We start from the raw sequence: 19,116 nt of genomic DNA, 5'->3' as shown, positions 1-19,116 counted from the left end.
AGATTCATTTTTTTTTATTGTTTACTCATGCTCGTGTTTCAGTTTTTGGCCTTTGTTATTGTTGTCTTGAGGTCTTTTCAGGGTCCTTAAAAATTCCTCAGGCGCCCAGCCTGATTTATTGCAGTGGCTCCTACCCAGATGCCTGGCATGGGGAGGATCATTCATAAACAGGAAGTCACTTCTTCTTCCCATTTAAGTCTTACCTGTCATCAAAAAAGGGAGGGGAGACCATACTTAATAAACACCACCCATTAGATTAGATCGACGGTCCCCAAATATTGCATTTCTTCCAGAAACAGTATCTCTTGCCCTCACAGAAGAGCATGTGGTCAAGAGGAAATTGAATAAAGTCCTTTAATCAGCCACAGTAGTATTTGAATCATTTAATTTAGGATCTGACAACCACAAATTACTTTATTTTCCAGACCAATTTTAGCCGACCAGGAGAGCTGGCCCAGTCCCGACTCATGCTTAATAAATCACTCCCTTGCCCGAACATGGAAAGTTTGGGGAAGCAATTTTTCTGGGGCTTTTCAAACATAATCAAAAATAATCTCCCATGCTGTGTGTGCCTGACACGAGTCCTTGGCTATGCTCCCTATGCATAGCTTTGTGGCTATAGAGTGAACCCTCCAGCTGAGAGAGCCAGGGACATGAAGCAGGGAGCTGTCACCTCTGCAGCCTGTGCTTTTTATTCCTGGCTCCAAGTTCTCATGGCTAGGAAAACAAGTCAAATCAAATTAGATGCCAGACACAAGCTGCTTATTGCAGCTCACCCTCGGCTGCCTCAGACTTTTCAACACCTGCTGAAGCTGCTTCACTGGGAAAAAAACGAAAGAGGAGCTTCTGATTCAAATAATACCAGTGGGACACCCCAGCTGTGTCCTCTTCCAGAGTCCTGTTAAATCACCGGTGAAGTCCCAGTGGCGGGCAAAGCACAAGATTTCTCCTTCAGAACCAGTCTAGATGTCTGTGTGTCTGAGCCCCTGGCGCCTCCTCTGGCCACCAGGCAGATGCAGCTGGGCTGAGAAAAACCCACGGGACTTCATTCTAGCCCTGCTGCAAGCTACAGCCGTGTGTCTGTTCAAGGCCCTTGCTTTTAGGCCAGTCTGCTCATTTTTCTCCATTGATTCCAAGGAAACAAAGTGGCCGGAAGGAGGCTGGTGGGACTAGGCAGGATGCATGGCGTTCTTTTTTTTTTTTTTAATATGGAATGCTTCACGAATTTGCGTGTCATCCTTGTGCAGGGGCCATGTTAATCTTCTCTGTATCGTTCCAATTTTAGTATATGTGCTGCCGAAGCGAGCACAGGATACATGGCGTTCTTGGGGGCATGTTGCATTCCTGGAGGTATAGTACTGATGAGTAAGTGGTATTAAGGAAGGAAGAATCTGGGGTGCTGGAGTGGCTCAGTCAGTTAAGCGCCCGACTTCGGCTCGGGTCATGATCTCACCATTCACGAGTTCAAACCCCGTGTCAGGCCCTGTGCTGACAGCTCAGAGCCTGGAGCCTGCTCCAGATTCTGTGTCTCCCTCTCTCTTGGCCCCTCCCCTGCTTGCACTCTGTCTCTCAATCTCAAAAATAAATAAACATTAAAAATTTAAAAAAAGAAAGAAAAAGGAAGGAAGAATCTGATGTGGGCCAGTGCATGAAGGGGAATTGTAAATTTTAATGAAATATGTTTTTTAAGGGGCACCTGAGTGGCGCAGTCGGTTAAACGTCCGACTTCAGCCAGGTCACGATCTCGCGGTCCGGGAGTTCGAGCCCCGCGTCGGGCTCTGGGCTGATGGCTCAGAGCCTGGAGCCTGTTTCCGATTCTGTGTCTCCCTCTCTCTCTGCCCCTCCCCCGTTCATGCTCTGTCTCTCTCTGTCTCAAAAATAAATAAACGTTAAAAAAAAATTAAAAAAAGATAAATAAATTAAAAAAAAAAAGAAATATGTTTTTTAAGAATTTCTGTCTCAGTCAAAGATGTGTTGATGTGAAAATAAAACCATCAACAGCCAAGGTTACAAGGGTGGAGCAGGTGCCCGCAGGCACCAGGAAATCCTGGGATGGAGCCAAATGGGAGAGCAGTCCAGGCCTCCTGGGAGCTGTCTGGTCACAGGCAGCACCTCCCTGGCGCCAGACCTGAGGCTGCTCATCCATCTCCTGCTTCTGGGCACCCCTCTCTGCAGGTGCACTCTTGGTTCCTGCTCCCCTCCCAAAACTTGAACTCATACAAACATGACTCTGGGCTCATCTGGTCATGGCACTTGACCCAGTGCTTGGAGAGCCACTGTCAACCAAGGAAACCCTCTTCTGGCCCCTTTGTGGAGGGTGTCCAGGGACAGAGTGCCCCAAGCACCTGTGTCAAAGTCCTGGGCAGCGGTAGGGCCACTGTTTGTCAGGAGGTCCCACGTGGAACCTGTCTAGAAAGTAGCTGCCCATATTTTAAAGTGGGAGCAGGGATGGAGATTCGGGGGAGGGCTGCTGACGCCGCTCATTCCTCACATTGGCACCACTACTGCCTGAACTCCCACCCTAACCCCGGCCTTACTTATCTAATTAAGGCTGACGCAAAAAATAAATAAAAATAAAATAAAATAAAATAAAATAAAATAAAATAAAATAATAAACCTGACTCTGCCATTCACTCTTGTGTACCTTTGAGCTCCTTTCTTAATCGCTGGTGCCCAAAAGTGGAACAGATAACAAGGGCACTTTCCTTCCAGGGTTGTTATGAGAATTAAATGAGATAAGAGTTCAGAAACATAAACTATTTGGGAAATAATAAAGATAATAGACCTCTTTGGCCTAAATGCAGCTGGAAATCATAGAAAATGTAGATGAGTGTAGATTGGAGATATGATCTTATTCTAGAAAGATGAAATATGTTTTGAATTGACACAAGAGTGAAGTACATTTCATTAAACAAAAAGAAAATAAGGTAATTTATGTGTAGCCCTATAAACATGACTCACAAAATAGAACTATAAAATAGTTTGCCTTGCTCTTGGATGAAATATAAGCTAAATTCCCATATGACCTCTTCTTTACCCCTTGGCCTGGCAGTAATTTTCGGCTCTTTCTTCCTCCCAGAGGCTTTCGTGATCAAGCTGTAAAATGACCCCATGCTGTTTTTCTCATGTCAGCAGCCACCTCTGGTCCATTGGAAACATTCACTCATCTTTCGCCCCCATGATCTCTGGCCTTGCAGGCAGACCCCAATGCGGCCCCTCTCCTAGCTGCACTGTGAACACATCTGGCCAGCCTGTCTCCTGCCATTAAAATTTCCCTGCCCTAGTTCACTGTATCCCTGAACTCCAAAGGACATGTATTGAGCCTTCTGAGTGATCCCACAGAAGCTCCTTTCCCTAAGCTTGAGGTGAGGAACAAGCATCTTTTACTATCACCCTGGAGAAAGGGGATTCACAACCCTAACTCCCCAAATATGTCCACAGAGCCCGGTGCACTGCAAATGCTCAGTAAATGGCAATCATCCCAGCCTTCTGATCCTGCCTCCCAGAGACCTACCTGCCTCTCAATGGCCACTGGGAATTGACTGCCCCTTTCCTGAGCAGTTCTTTTTTTTTTTTTAATCTTTAAACATATGTTTATTTATTTTGAGTGGGGGGAGGGGCAGAGAGAGAGGGAGACAGTGGATCTGAAGAAGGCTCTGCACTATTTGGGAAATAATAAAGATAATAGACCCAGAGAGCCCAACGTGGGGCCGGAACTCACAACATGTGAGATCATTCCCTCAGCCAAACTTGGGCACCTAACATACTGAAAATAAAGGAATTTTTATTAATTGAGTGCCCCAGAGAAGCTCAAGAGCAGCAACTAGTCTGGAGAGTGCAAGAAACCTCCATTAAGGGGCTCTGTGTTGACAGCTTGGAGCCTGGAGCTTGTTTCAGATTCTGTGTCTCCCTCTCTCTCTGCCCCTCTCCTGCTCATGCCCTGTATCTCTCTGTCTAAAAATAAATAAACATTAAGAAAAAAAATTTTTTAAGGGGGATTGAGGGGCCCAGGGAAGCTTGGGAGCAGAAATGAGGCTGCTTGAGGATGGGGAACAAAAATTCTAGGCCTAGGGGTAAGGGAAGAGACACCCAGGTGCCCCTTCCTGAGTAGTTCTAAGCCCTAAGTCCCAAAGGCAACTCCAGGTCCCTAAGTGAGACAGTTATTGAGAGGCCAAACTGAGATTCCACTCCAAGCCAAAATATTCCTTTCTGGTCTTTGCCAACTGCCTCCAGGGAGAACAGTATCCCTACCCCTATATTATGAGGATGGATGGGCTAGTGAGAAAGAGGAAGATACCCATCCAGCCACAGAAATGTGATGGGTATGGCAGTGTCCCAGGCAAGCACCAAATAATCCCCACGTTGGCTGCTGGCTATTTTGTCCCATTAGGGACTTAGGGAACTTATGAGAGAAGAATTAGGAGGCCCTTGCTCAGTGTGACCAAAGGGACCTCAGGAAGTACCAGGCCTTGAAGTAGAATGAAAACCATGCCCCAGGAAACAGGAGAGGAGGAGACTGGAAGGAGGAAGATAATGAGTGTGGGGAGAAAGGGAGAACCCTGAAGTCAGAGATGCCTTGGGGAAAAACCTTGGGTCTGAGGGTCAACCCAGAATCGCTGAGGGAGGGGTCCATGCTCAATTCTCAGAGTGGCTCAGGAGGAGACAGATGGTCTGGAAGGCCAGGCAGTGCCCCAGGAACATCTACACCAGCAAGCCTATCTCAGATGATTAAAAATGGCAGCAGATAAATTTAACTAAACATGAGTAATGGGGACACAAAGGGGAAGTGAAGAGAAATAGAATATTTTAGCAACATAAGGAAATGAGAAGAAAATGACTTTGCAATGAAATGTCAAACTTCTGTGCCTGGAGGAGATGTAATCTGGTCATTGCAGGCTCAGGGGAGCGGGGGAGTCTGTGGTTATTTCAAGCAAATTTTAATTCACTATAATTTAATAACATATGGCCAAATCCCTTTGGGTTGGTGTCAGGGGATAGAACTGGGATTCAGAGAGTTACCTGGGGTGTTTATTTTCATTGCTTTACAGGAAACTGTGTGATTATTCATCCACCATCCATCCATCCATCCACCCATTCATTCAGAGAGTAAATGTTAAAGCCTGAGGATTAGAAAAACAAAAGATGGGGTGGGGTGGGGGGCCTGGGTGGCTCAGACGGTTAAGCTTCTGACTCTTGATTTCAGCTCAATTCATGATCTCTCAGTTCATGAGTTCGAGCCCTGCATCAGGCTCTGCTAACAGTGCGGAGCCTGCTTGGGATTCTCTCTCTCCCCTTCTCTCTGAGCCTTGGGTGTATTTTCTCTCTCATTCTCTCTCCCTCTTTCAAAATAAATAAACTTAAAAAATTAATTAAAAAAAAAAAGAAAAACAAAAGAGCCCTGCCATCTCCTGCCCCCCCCCCCCCCCCAGGAGACAGACAAGTGAACAGACAGTTACAATATAGGGTCACATTCTAGGCCTAACACTTGCTGTTCATTAGAAGTGTGTGAATTGAATGTATGAATGAAAGGGTGGTTCTGGTAAGGCCAGAAAGGAGTGAACATCAAGCTGGGTCTTGAAGAATGAGTAAGAGTTCACCAGGTGGACAAATAAGTTGTGAGTAGCCCAGGGAGAAGGGACCACATGTGACAAAGGAGTGTGGATTACAGTCATGGAGTTGGAGGAGATCGCCCAGGGAAAGGGGACAGGATAAGAGGAGGAAACAGACAAGGAGACACAAGATCAGTGGGGTTTGGATGGGGAATCACACCCTCAGAAAGGCAGACTCTGAAGACCTCCCAGTCCACCTAAAGCCCACCCTCATGGAAATCTCGACTCCAACCTAGATGCCTATTTACCCTTCCAGCCTCAACTCAGGCATCATGTCCCCCAAGAAACATTCCTTTCTGACTTAGCCTGGGGTGAGTCCCCTTCCCCATACATGCTCCTGGTACACCCTGTGCCACCAACCCTGTCACTGCCCATCCCACCCCTACCTATATTGGATTAGCTTGTCTGTATGCCTGCCCATCTCCCAGTGGAAGGGATCCCCAGCTCTGGTGATACCCCCCAACACTGATGCCTCCCTGGGTTCTAGCCAGGCTGTCCTGTCAGTGGTATCCCATCTCAAAGATTATCCATCCAGAAAAGTGGCTCCAAAATCTGAGGCCTAAATCAACAGTTGCTGGGTAGTGTGGTGGAGAGAAAGGTGTTTTAGTTCATACCACATTGGACCTTTCTGCTCCTCTAAAGGGACTCAGGAGTGTCCAAGGTAAGAACTCTTTTTAAGCTCCCAGGACCCTGGCTGGAAGGGGTGGGTGGTTAGGACTTCTGGGCCTGGGGAAACAAAGTCATAGAAGCCTGGCCCCAAGGCAGAGAAGCCAGAAGTGCTAAAGAGGTCAGGTCCGGGCCTAGCAGTAGAGGGACAGGTAGCCAGCCACCTCCCTGAACACACCTGCCCCCAATACATGGCCAGAGGGAAATGATAGAGCTGCAGGTGCCCTGGATATCCTGGTTGCTAGGTGGCAACCAAGGCTGTAGAAGCCGGCAGGTCACCATGGTAAAGGCAGGGCCTGTCTCCTGCATTAGCCCTCTAGACCTGTGCCTCTGTGCCGGGAGGCAGGAAACGCCCAAGGTGTGGGGTCCCAGATGCCAGCGGATGTGTGGCAGTCAGCTCCTGGCAAAGGCCCAGGCAGGTCGAAGACGCAGCTGATTTTAACTTCCACGTTTTCTCACCTCCCAGTGGGTCACACCTATGCAGTTTGAGCCAGGCATAACAGTTGTAGGGGAAAAATAAAATTTGGCTTTGGATCAGCCACACCAGATCTTTCATTTTCCAGATGAAATAGAACCCAGAGAGGGAAAGACACTTGTTGGTGACCATACAACTGCAGTCCTTCAAATAAGGCTGAATAGAAAATGGAAAAGAAGAAAATGATGCAAATGACCAAAAACCTAATCTAGAATGTGTTCTATTTTTTAATTACCATTTTAAAATTTAAATTGTTTTAGGGGCGCTTGGGTGACTCAGTCGGTTAAGCGTTCAAGTTGGGCTCAGGTCTTGATCTCACAGTTCTTTTCTTCTTCTTTTTAATGTTTATTTATTTTTGAGAGAGAGAGTGAGAGAGTGCAAGTGGGGTAGGGGCAGAGAGAGAGGGAGACACAGAATCCGGAGCAGGCTCCAGGCTCTGAGCTGTCAGCACAAGAGCCTAACGCCGGGCTTGAACTCAGGAGAGCTGTGAGATCGGGACCTGAGCCGAAGTTGGATGCTTAACCAACTGAGCCACCCAGGCTCCCCACGATCTCACAGTTCTTGAGTTAAAGCCCCACATCGGGCGGGCTCACTGCTGTCAACATGAGCCTGCTTCAAATTCTGTCCCCCCCCCCCCCCCCCGCCCTGCTCTCGCTCATGTGCTCTCTTTCTCAAAAATAAAAATAAATTGAAAACTTAAATTGTTTTAAACCCCAGCATTCACCTGATGAGTTAAAACAAACAAACACAATGTGAAGCTCAGTTGGTTGGGCTTCTGACTCTTGATTTTCGCTCAGGTTATAATCTCACGGTTGTGAGACTGAGCCCTCTTTCTCTCTCAATATTAAGTAAATAAATAAATAAACATTTTTAAAAAACCAGCCCAATGCCACATGTAACTTATGAATCTCCTTCAGCTGATCATATGCAGCTTTGTCTTCCTGTGCCATTTTCTTTCTTCTCCAACTAGTGTCTTTCCCTCTCTGGGCTTCTATTTCATCCTTAAAAGGAAGAAGCTGGTCTAGCTGATCTCAGAGCCCATTACTCTTTTTAATAAAGCAAAGCCTTCATTTCATAAACTCAGCCAGGTTAACTGGGCACATGTTTATTGGGCATGCAAGTGAGCAAGATCCACTTGTGGCTACAGTCCAGTTGGGGCTACAGTCCACAGATGTCTCTGGAACTGGGCCCCTGGCAGGCTTAGTCTAAGGGCAGCCTAACTCAGGTCCCTTGGACTCATATATCTGGTTGTAATGTTAGAGAACGTTAGCCATGAACAAAAATTACCTTGTTGAGAATAATTTCAAGTTAATTAACTTGCAAGTTTATTTTAAAAACAAAAACTCAGAAACACGGTTAATCAAGAAGTATAATATAATCTTGTTTATTTCTAGCACCTCATCCGTTCTCTGCCCTCCTTCCATATTCTGTCCTTGGCTCATTTTGTCCACTTCTTGGTCTCTAAGCAGTGTCCCTGTGTTTGTCCAGAAAAGCCCTCAGATGCCGTTTGCATCTTGGATCTCCAGGTGGGATCAATCTTCCCACACAACTAACCACATCTCACAGTCATTGAACACCCTTGTCTCAGATAACAGAGGTATCTGAGGAAAACCTTCCTTGAGTAGACATTTTTCATGACTCCAAACCCGGGGAGAGAATGGGACCAGGCCACAGTGCCAGGGCAAAGATGAGATGCCAGGATACACTTGAGGCACCACTGAGACATAAGGAGACTTGATAAACAAGGAGCAAGCGACAGGGAGAGCAAGATGGCTGAGCCAGAAGCCAAAATGAGGTTGATAAGGGACCAAGAGGCAAGCTGAGGGCCCAGCCCAAGCTAGCACGCCTGTGGGATATGTGTGACATTCCTCAGGCATTCCTGGCTGCCCAAGGTCAAAGGAAAGGACAGAAACAAATGGTTAAACTGATAGAGTCTCCATTGGTTTACAAATATCTTAGTAAATTACAAGGAAAAGGCAATCTTATCAATAGCCTAATCTCCAGAAACCTATAGACTCAGTTTCCTGGAGTCCAACATCACCTTCCCCTCCATAGTGATGTGGGGAACAAGGGCAAGAAGGACATGGCATATAAAATTAAATTTCCTTATAACCTACAGCCCATTGACAACTACTTGAGGTAGGCAGAGTAAAGCTTTCTCCAGGAACTCCCTACTGTCTTAATGTTAATGCTTTGCTAGAGGGAAAAACAACCTTAGCTTGACAATAGCTAGGCCTCCAGTAATCTGTGAGTCTTTAGCATCTGGAAAATCCCTTTAAGAAACTTCCTCTTTTTTTTAATCAAAAAAATATTTTTTTTAATGTTTATTTATTCTTGACAGAAGTGGGGGGGGGGGGGAGGGCAGAGAGAGAGGGAAATACAGAATCTGAAGCAGTCTCCAGGCCCTGAGCTGTCAGCACAGAACCTGACGCGGGGCTCGAAATAACAAACCACGAGATCATGACCTGAGCCGACCTGGGCTGAAGTGAGATGCTTAACCGAATGAACCACCCAGGTGCCCCTAAGAAAGTTCCTCTCGACTTTACCTCCCCCAGTCCCATAGTATATAACCAGCCATTCTTCACAACCCCAGTGCAACTCCTCCTGCCCAGGGGTCCTGTCTCTGTGCTTTAATAAAATCACCTTTTTGCACCAAAGACGACTTCAAGAATTCTTTCTTGGCTGTCAGTTCCGAACCCCACCATCACCCCAAAATCACATCAAGGTCTCCTGACACCTGGCTCTTGTGACCTGTGGGGACTACATTGCCCTTGAGGCGACACCACTCAGGTCCAGCCTGAGTAGCTGCAGCTGAGTCTGGAGCAAGAGCTGAGTCTTCAGCTCAGCCCAGAGTAGCAGGAGACCACCAGGGAGGTTTTGTGAGGAAATAGAGGGCAGCGGGGGCTCAGGGAATGAGGGCTACATAGGTGTTAAGTGAAATTTTGTTGAATTGAAAAACATTTTCTGGGCCGTATGGAGGAAGCTTGACTTGAGGGTGGTCGGTTGGCAGGGTCGGCAATGGTCCGGAAGCTGTCAAATTAATGTTTTCAATATTGTTATGCAGAAAACTTTACAGGAGTAGAGGGTCCTAGTGGCCAGCAGGTGGCACTAGAGCCCCAGCGCTCTGCGGACTGACCCCTGAAGTTCCAAACTTAAAGCAGGTGTTAATTGATGTGAGCGAGAGGACCTGGGCGCTGAGAACTCGCTTCCATTCGTGTCCGACTCGAAGGTCGGCTTCAGATCTAGCAGTGGGTGGCTGAAGCTACACAGCCTCCACTCAGCGCCTCATTCGTGTCCTGCCAGCCCGGGAGTGCAGGGAAGACAGGGGACCCGAGTTCACTGTTGGTTCAGGAATCGCTGGTTCTCTGGCTTAACAGGGTAGGATCTGGACGAGCTACCTTCGTCAAGTCCCCCCCCCCCTTTTTTCTCACGAATTTTCTTGGAAACGAGAGGGTGGAACAGTTTAGTGAACATTTTAAGGGACTGGAACTTGGATATTCTTGTGCTGTGGGGAAGGCCCCAGCCAGAAGCCTTGGACCCATGGCGGGCCGAGTGAGGAATTGAAGGTCAAATCCACGTGGATATTAAAGACAGAGAAGGCAATATGGAAGGCATTTGGCATTAACGACGGGTCTTCTCGCCTCTGTCGTGGCTGGGACAAAAACCCGCTGAATACTGCATTATTAGTCGCTTCCCCAGCACAGGGGCGGCCTCTTGCCCACCGTGTAGCAGGGACGTGAGAGGCTTTGGAGCACCACTCGGGCACCTGGTGGCCCCCGCCGATGTCCCTGGCCCAGCGCCCGTGCCCCGAGACCTCAACTGGACCCGCGAGTTGATCTTTTCAGCTCCGGGACTCCGAGTACGGAGCAGACACCTCGGAGACACCTCGGAGGCGGTTGTCATGGAAACAGGAGGCTCAGAGAAGAATGTGACTCTCCACCGGCTGGAAGACAGGTTAGCGCCACGCCCCACGCCCGGGAGGTTGCCATCAACCCTAAGGTGTGCACTGGCCTAGGAGGAACTGGCCAGCTTGCTGTCTTCTCCGTGCGGCTGGACGACATTAACCCACCTGGCCACCTGACCTTCAGCGGCAGAGCCTGCCGGGTAGGGCTGCGCTTCCCCCTGAGAGGAGCCTGTGGCTCCCATCTCGATGCCCCACCCCTGGCCTTCCCGGCCAGAGGGCGTCCTTGAAAGGAAAGTAAGAGACCATGGAAAACAAAGTTCAACTTTGCCTTATTTGCAAAAGTCTTCCAGGCGAGAGCTGACTCTAGTGCTCCACCTACCACTCTTTAAAAAAAAAAATTTTTTTTTTAAATGTTTATTTATTTTTGAGAGAGACGGAGCCAGAATGTGAGTGGGTTAGGGGCAGAGTGAGAGGGAGACACAGAACCCGAAGCAGCCTCCAGGCTCCCAGCTGTCAGCACAGAGCCTGACCCGGGGCTCAAACTTGAAAGCCGTGAGATAATGACCCTAGCTGAAGTTGGAGGTTCAACCAACTGAGCCACCCAGGCACCCCTCCACCTACCACTCTTAAGTTGTTATTTTTGCTTTGTTTTTGCTTTCAGTGTATCTTACCAATTTTCAGTGCATTGGTGTATTTTAAAAGGTTTTAAAACGATTTCATCCAGCATTAAAGTTGCTTAGCTACACTGGGAGAAACGTAAGTGCATTTGTGAGATTCTTAGAGCAAATCAACTGATATCTGACTTGGGAGATCTGGCTCTTGCTTCAACCTCTTCCAACCTCCTCAGCAACTTTTCACACCCAGTAATGTTGTGAGCTGCACCCCTCTCACTCCCTTAGAGCTAAAGCCCAGTTGTTTTCCAGTGTATCCCCTTACTACACAATGAGAATTCAGGCTGTTCTCCTTACACCCAGCCTCTTCTCTAACTCCCTTTCTCTTGCTCTAGCAGGCATTGGGGGTAGTTTATGTAACCTCCCCTTTTCCTGGGAACATGCCATTATGAGGAATTGTTTTCTTTCCCATTCCAGTCTCTTCATAGAACCTGGGAAAGGGGTTGTGTCCAGGCAACGGTTAATAGCAATAGGGCAAAAATTCAGCACCTGGCCCCCCTTTTATAAGATCTGATGATGTCTAGTCTCAAATGTTTGGTCTTTCTTTAGAATGAAGAAGAACTAAGTCCTCAGCTGAGTCCGGGTTACCAATTCTGGGACAAAAGGAAAAGTTTCTCTTATCCTCTCGGAGCAATAAGTGACTCAAGTATCTTAGTCATAGTAAGTGTGATCTGGGGAATCATTGTTTAAACCTTCCGTAGTGACCCATGGGTGAAGATGGCATAGAAGAGGAAAAGGAAGTAGCATCTTGTGATGAATATGCAACGTTGCCCCACTTGCTTAACTGTCTAATTCCTGTAGCTGAAGTCACTACCTTGATATGTTTACGTTTTTATTGTTGGCCTCATCCACAGGAGTGCACACTAGCTCCCCGAAAGCAGGGTCTTTTCTTTCCGATCTACCGCTGAATCTCGCCCCTAGCAACATGCCCCAAACACAGAGGAGGTGCTCAGTGACTATTATTGGAATAAACGGACGCACGAGTACCCAAGCCACACTGCCGACCCCACCACAGCGGCCCAAAAGTGGCAAAGAGACCTCCCAGGCTGCCTCTATGGGACCCACACGCGGAGGCCTCTGGGAAGTGTAGTCGGCCGCTGCCCGGGAGTTGCGGGAGTGAGCCTCCGCGTGCGCAAGCGCACTTCCGTCTCTGCCCCGCCGCTGCGGCCATTGTCCGACCCCAGTGCGGCTGAGGCCGCTTTGGGCCGTCCCTCCGCACATCAGCATTGGAGAGGACGGACCCTGCAGCAGGTGTAGGAGGAGCTGGCCCGAGCCCTGCGTGGCCCCGAGGTCGTGAAATCCGGAGTCCCCAGGAAGCGGTAATTCCGAGTGCGCGGGTCCAGGCGGCACCTCCCACGGGTTTGGCTTGTATCCGCCGGGCCGCGCCCACCATCCTGCGGATGGGACTGGGCGTGGCCAGAGGACGGTGTCCCGGACGCGGCGACCCTTTAATTTGGGGGTGGGGGAACGGCAGGCCCAGGCGCTGTCCGCGCAGCCCCTTTAATCCCTCTCTACCGAGAACTGGCTGAGGGGCAGAGGCGGGCGCGGCGCGGCGGTGAGGGGTCGGCGGTTGCAGCCGGTTGAGTGGGCCCTGTCCTCTCTCCCCAGCCCCAGTCTGGAAGCCGACCCCGGCGTGGCAGGCATGGCTCCGAGGCCTCCGATGGCCGCGCCCCAGGTGAGCAGCGGGTTTCACACTACCCCAGGGCGTCCCATCCAGCGAGGCCCCTGGGGCAGGTTTAGAGCGGTCATTGTTCTCCGCCTGAGCGACTCCCTTTCCTAGCTCGGTCTTCGCCTCCGAGCTTCCTAGCCTTGCGAAAACCCAAGATGTCCAGAGCTGGGAGGAGCGGGCTTCCCAAAAGGAGGGGACCAGGTGCGGTTCTGCTGGAGGAGTTAGGAGTGAACATGTTGGGGAGTGTCACTGTTGAGAGTCAATTCCTTGAACTCTTGTCAAGGAATGGAGAGGGTAGGGTCACAGGATAGACAACTGTAGAGGAGGAAGTAACTGTTAGTGAGTGAAGGAGAGAGGAGTCCCAGTCTCCGACCCGGGGGCCATAAAGAGACCTTAAGGAGCCAAAGAAGCTTGGTCAGGATTTGCGTAGGAAGAGGCTGGAGATAGGCTTTCTTGGGCCCAGAGGAAAAAACAGAACAAGAACGACCTGTCCCATTACTTTTTGTGTACTTTTCTGCTTTAACAAAGGTATAATAGTGCACAGCCCAGGCGTCCAGCCTTCAGCTTTCATTAATTTTATGAAGCTGATTTCTCAACTCATTTATTCTTGTGAGGGAGGAGGCGTTGTCTAGAAGCATCACAACTCTGAGGTTATCCATTGATCTGCATAGAGTATATCCATGAAAATATAACAAGGTTCAGATGGTATTTTAATCTACACTCTCTTTAGAATTAAGGAGAATCACAGATTCTAGCTGTTGAGTGTTTTAGACTATCAGGATCAATCCAGGAATGTCTGGCTGCCTCACTTGGTGGAGCATGTGAGTCTTGATCTCTGGGTTGTGAGTTCGAGCCCCACACTGGGTGTAGAGATTACTTAAAAGTAGAATTAAAAAAAAAATCAATCCAGATAAAAATACTGACTAATAATGTCATTTAAAAGCAGTTTACTGTACAATAGCCAAATTATGGAAATAGCCTAAATGTCCATCAACTGATGAATGGATAAAGAAACTGTGGTTTATATACACAATGGAATACTATGTGGCAATGAGAAAAAATGAAATATGGCCTTTTGTAGCAACGTGGATGGAACTGGAGAGTGTGATGCTAAGTGAAATAAGCCATACAGAGAAAGACAGATACCATATGGTTTCACTCTTATGTGGATCCTGAGAAACTTAACAGGAACCCATGGGGGAGGGGAAGGAAAAAAAAAAAAAAGAGGTTAGAGTGGGAGAGAGCCAAAGCATAAGAGACTGTTAGAAACTGAGAACAAACTGAGGGTTGATGGGGGGTGGGAGGGAGGGCAGGGTGGGTGATGGGTATTGAGGAGGGCACCTTTTGGGATGAGCACTGGGTGTTGTATGGAAACCAATTTGTCAATAAATTTCATATATATATATAAAAATAAATAAAAGCAGTTTACTGTAAATTAAACACACACAGTATGTATAATGCCTTTGTATCTTTTACTTCTTGTTATATGTTTTTGCTTTATAAGGGTGAGCCTTAAGGAGGAAGACAAGTAACACTAGTACAACAAGACAGTTGTTTGGTTTGAGGTGAGCCAGAGCAAATCACTGGTCATCAGTGCATTTCCATAGAAAGTGTTTCCTCAGCAGGCTGTGAGAATTAGAATCACTTAACACACTTAACATTTCATGGGGGTGATGATCCAAGGGGGAGTGATAATCCTTTCCATAAGGGTTGCCTTTTTAATGGTGAAAGTGGATTTGTGTTCTGAGCAGTGAATTTAGGGACTGCTTTAAACAACACTTTCAAAGCTTTGTTCCCTAAATACTCTAGTTCAGTTATATTCTCATGGAATGGCCTGACAGTCCACTTGGGTTACCTAACCCAGGCTGCCGGTGATGACCGTGGATCAAGGACAGGATAAAGGACAGGACAAGGGACTCTACAAAGGGGGCTTTTTTAGGCAGAAATTTCCCTTTGTCGGAGGTTCCCTTTCTCTGAGCTTGGCCCTCCGGGAATGCAAGAGATGAGTAATTGAGTCATGTGACTGTTTATCCAGGAGGTTAACTAGTGGGGGAAGCATCTGGCAGAAGTATATAGTACCAAAGAGGTGGTGTCAGATGTTGTCTCAGAGGTCCAGAGGCTGCTGTGAGTACAGAGAGGGGAGAGGAAATTCTACTTGTGGGAAAGAGTGAGTGGAGATGTCACTTGAATAGGAGCAGAGTCCAACAAGTGAAAATGAAGGGGGTAGAGATAGAGCCAATTGACTGTGGGTCAGGGCATTGGGAGGCCAGAAGATGAAGGGCATGTTCACAAAACCGTTGTTCTTTGTGACAGTGTGTGTGGCTGCAGGCAGTGGGTAGATGAGAATAGAAAGGAGTTTTAGACTTTTTTCTTTTTGGCCTTCATAATCCATCCATTCATTCACTATTCATTCAGCCAATAGCCATTGAACCCCTGTGATGTGCTGAGACACGTTTCTAAGTAGTTGGGGTACATTAGTGAACAAAATCTATAATGATCTCTGCTTTCGCGGGGCTTACACCCTAGAAGGAGGAGAAAGGAAGATTCAGTAGGTAACTTTTATAATATTCTAGAAGGTGACAGTACCTGGGGGGAAAAAGGTAGAGAAAAGTAAGGGGGATTGAGTGCGGGAGAGGGTGGCTTATGGTAAGGGTACAGCTTAAATAAGGTGGTCAGGGTAAGCCTTATCCTTACTGAGATGGTGACATTTGTACAGAAGGAGGCGATGCACAGGTCTGGAGGAGAGTGCTGTGGGTGGATGAGCAGCAGGATGGGTGTGTCTGGTGTGTTCAGAATGTTGGAAATGGTTAATGGTTAATAGAGCTTGAGTCACTGTTCTTGAGCAGGAAACTAGGACGATTTCTTCTTAAAGATTTCTGTGAATGATGAAGTGTAGGAACAAGAGTTTGAAACTTGGAGCTCCTGTGGAGAGGTGTTTGGTAGATGGGCCCTTCCCCCCCTGTGCTCTGCTAATACCTGAAGTGGCTCCAAAGTGGAATGGGAGCAAAAGGGGGGATACCCTGAAAATCCTTAGGATCTGTGGGATCATTAGTAGCTATATCTGTATAGACGTTATGTATCTTTTTCTTCATTATATGTGCACTCCATTTTCAGGAGGAATTAAAAAAACGGTGAAACCGCCAGGAGAGTAAGAAATGGGGAAAGTTTTAGAAGAAAAAGCTGCAAATGAAGACCAGATTTACCTTGAAGGGGAGGAAATAGGGACCAGGACCTGGTCTCCATTGAATCCAGATCCCAAGAGCTCTGTGGTTATATCATCAGGATGAACAGGCTCAGCCAAAGCTGGCCCAGGTCATCCAAACTCAGACGAGATGCTCCTGGACCCCCAGGAGCAGCCAGGCCACTTGTTGAACCAGCTCAGGATGTTTGCAGTCAGGGATGTTCAGGCTGCCTCTGTCCAGAGGTCCTCTTTCTCAGCCTTCTCCTGAGCTCACTGGAGCTGGGCTTTAAGCTCAGCCGAGACACTTTTGCCCCTGGGTAAGGTCAGGTGCCCCTCTTGTGCATTCTGACAGCACATGTATACAGCTGTCATAGTACTGTTTTTATGTCATATGGAGGTATGTGTTTATCCATCCATCTCTGTACTAGGCTTTCAGCTCCTTTAGGACAGGGCCATTTGACTGGTTTCATCCCTTTCTCCAAAGTACATACTCTGTAAGTGGGTGTCACAGCAAACACTCATAACCACTTAATGCCAAGCAGTAATTTTGTGCTTTCTGCATTTTCTGCTCCTAACATAGAAAAACTATATTTTTCCAGTGACCCCAATTTTCTGGTAAAATAATTGCATGAAACAGTTTAAGTTTCACTAAACAGTTTTTTTTTTTTCTCACTAAACGGTTTTAAGAAATTTTGTCTTTAAGACAATGTTAGGATGTCAAAACCTCTTCTAAGACCTATTTCAAAAATATGATTATTTTCCTGAGTTTTCTATGTCTTGTACTACTTTTCTTAAAACACATCTTGGGGCACCTGGGTGGCTCACTTGGTTAAGCATCTGACTTCGGCTCAGGTCTTGATCTCACGGTCTGCGAGTTCAAGCCCCACATCAGGCTCTGTGCTGACAGCCCAGAGCCTGGAGCCTGCTTCGGATTCTGTGTCTCCCTTTCTCTCTGCCCTTCCCTTGCTTGTGCTCTCTCTGTTTCTCTGTCACTTAAATATTAAACACTAAAAAATTTTTTAAAAATAGATCTTAATCAAAGCATGTGAGCATACATATAGACTCCCCCCCCCCTCTTTTTTTTAATTTTTGTTTAAATTCTAGTTAGTTAACATACAGTATAATACTGTTTTCAGGAGTAAAATTTAGTGATTCATCACTTACAAATAATACCCAGTGCTCAACACAAGTGCCTTCCTTAAGACCATCACCCATTTAACCCAAACCCTCAGTTCTCTATTGTAAGAATCTCTCTTTTTTTTTTTGTTTACTTGGAGAGAGAGAGAGAGAGAGCGCACGTGCACATGAGCAGGGGAGGGGCAGAGAGTCAGAGAGAGAATCCCAAGCAGTCTCTGTGGTATCAACTTGGAGCCCCAGGCAGGGCTCGAACCCAGAAACCACAAGATCATGACCTGAGCTGAAATCAAGAGCCAGATGCTCCACCAACCGAGCCACCCAGGTGCCTCTGTCATAAAGAGTCTCTTATGTTTTGTTTCCCTCTCCTTTTTTTCTTTCCCTTTTCATATGTTAGATGCATCTGTTTTGTTTCTTAAATTCTACATGATCAGTGAAATCTTAACGATATTTGTTTTTCTCTACCTGACATTTCACGTAGAATAATACTCTGTAGCTCCATCCACGTCATTGCAAATGGCAAAATTTCATTATTTTTGATGGCTGAGTAATATTCCTCTGTGTGTGTGTGTGTGTGTGTGTGTGTGTGTGTGTGTGTGTGTGTTCCCCACATCTTTATCCATTCATCAGTTGATGGATATTTGCACTCTTTCCATAGTTTGGCTTTTTTTTTTTTTTCTTTAATTTATTCTCAAGTTAGCTAACATACAGTGTAGTCTTGGCTTCAGGAGTAGATTCCAGTGATTCATCACTTACACATAACACCCAGTACTCATCCCAACAGGTGTCCTCATCAATGCCTATCACCTTCCATTCCCCTATGATCATTTGTTAAGTTTCTCAAATTCCACATATGAGTGAAATTATATATCTGTCTTTCTCATTTCACTTAGCATGATACCCTCCAGTTCCATCCATGATGTTGCAAATGGCAAGATTTCATTCTTTTTCATTACCAAGTAGTATTCCTATGTGTGTACATCTTCTTAATCCATTTATTAGTTGATGGACATTTGGGCTCTTTCCATAATTTGGCTATTGTTGATAGTGCTGCTGTAAACATTGGGGTGCATGTGCCCCTTAAAATCAGCACTCCTGTATCCTTTGGATAAATTCCTAGTAGTGCAATTGCTGGGTTGTAGGGTAATTCTATTTTTAATTTTTTGAGGAACCTCCACACCGTTTCCCAGAGTGGCTGCATCAATTTGCATTCCCACCAACAGAGGGCTCTCCTTTCTCCACATCCTCGCCAACATCTGTTGTTTCCTGAGTTGTTCATTTTAGCCACTCTGACTGGTGTGAGGTGGTATCTCAGTGTGGTTTTGATTTGTATTTTCCTGATGATGAGCAATGTTGAGCATCTTTTCATGTGTCTGTCAGCCATCTGGATGTCTTCTTTGGAAAAGTGTCTATTCATGTCTTCTGCCCATTTCTTCACTGGATTATTTTTTTGGGGGGTGTTGAGTTTGGTAAGTTCTTTATAGATTTTGGATACTAACCCTTTATCCAATATGTCATTTGCAAATATCTTCTCCCATTCTGTTGGTTGCCTTTTAGTTTTGTTGATTGGTTTCCTTTGCTGTGCAGAAGCTTTTTATTTTGATGAGGTCCCAATAGTTCATCTTTGCTTTTATTTCCCTTGCCTTCAGAGACATGTCAATTAAGAAGTTGCTGCAGCTGAGGTCAAAGAGGTTGCTGTTTGTTTTCTCCTGTAGAGTTTTGATGGTTTTCTGCTTCACATTTAGGTCTTTGACCCATTTTGAGTTTATTTTTGTGTATGGTGTAAGAAAGTGGTCCTGTTTCACTC

General features: G+C 46.8%; 1 protein-coding gene and 1 non-coding gene across 2 annotated transcripts in view; one reads left to right on the top strand and one right to left on the bottom strand.

The window, feature by feature from the left end:
• Positions 1-1,202: 1,202 nt before the first annotated feature.
• Positions 1,203-1,309, bottom strand: LOC125153857 (U6 spliceosomal RNA). The gene has a single exon (XR_007147599.1). It is a non-coding gene; the product is annotated as a U6 spliceosomal RNA (small nuclear RNA).
• Positions 1,310-12,434: 11,125 nt separating this feature from the next.
• Positions 12,435-19,116, top strand: part of ZFP90 (ZFP90 zinc finger protein) — a 36,514-nt gene continuing 29,832 nt past the window's right edge. The window contains exons 1-2 of the mRNA XM_047835922.1: positions 12,435-12,644; positions 12,934-13,000. Of these exons, the coding sequence (XP_047691878.1) occupies positions 12,968-13,000 (33 nt within the window). The 5' untranslated portion in view covers positions 12,435-12,644; positions 12,934-12,967. The remainder of the gene's footprint in view (positions 12,645-12,933; positions 13,001-19,116) is intronic.

Source organism: Prionailurus viverrinus, chromosome E2 (genome assembly GCF_022837055.1).
Source record: "Prionailurus viverrinus isolate Anna chromosome E2, UM_Priviv_1.0, whole genome shotgun sequence".
NCBI lineage: Eukaryota > Metazoa > Chordata > Mammalia > Carnivora > Felidae > Prionailurus > Prionailurus viverrinus.
This window is presented reverse-complemented; position numbering and strand designations above follow the sequence as displayed.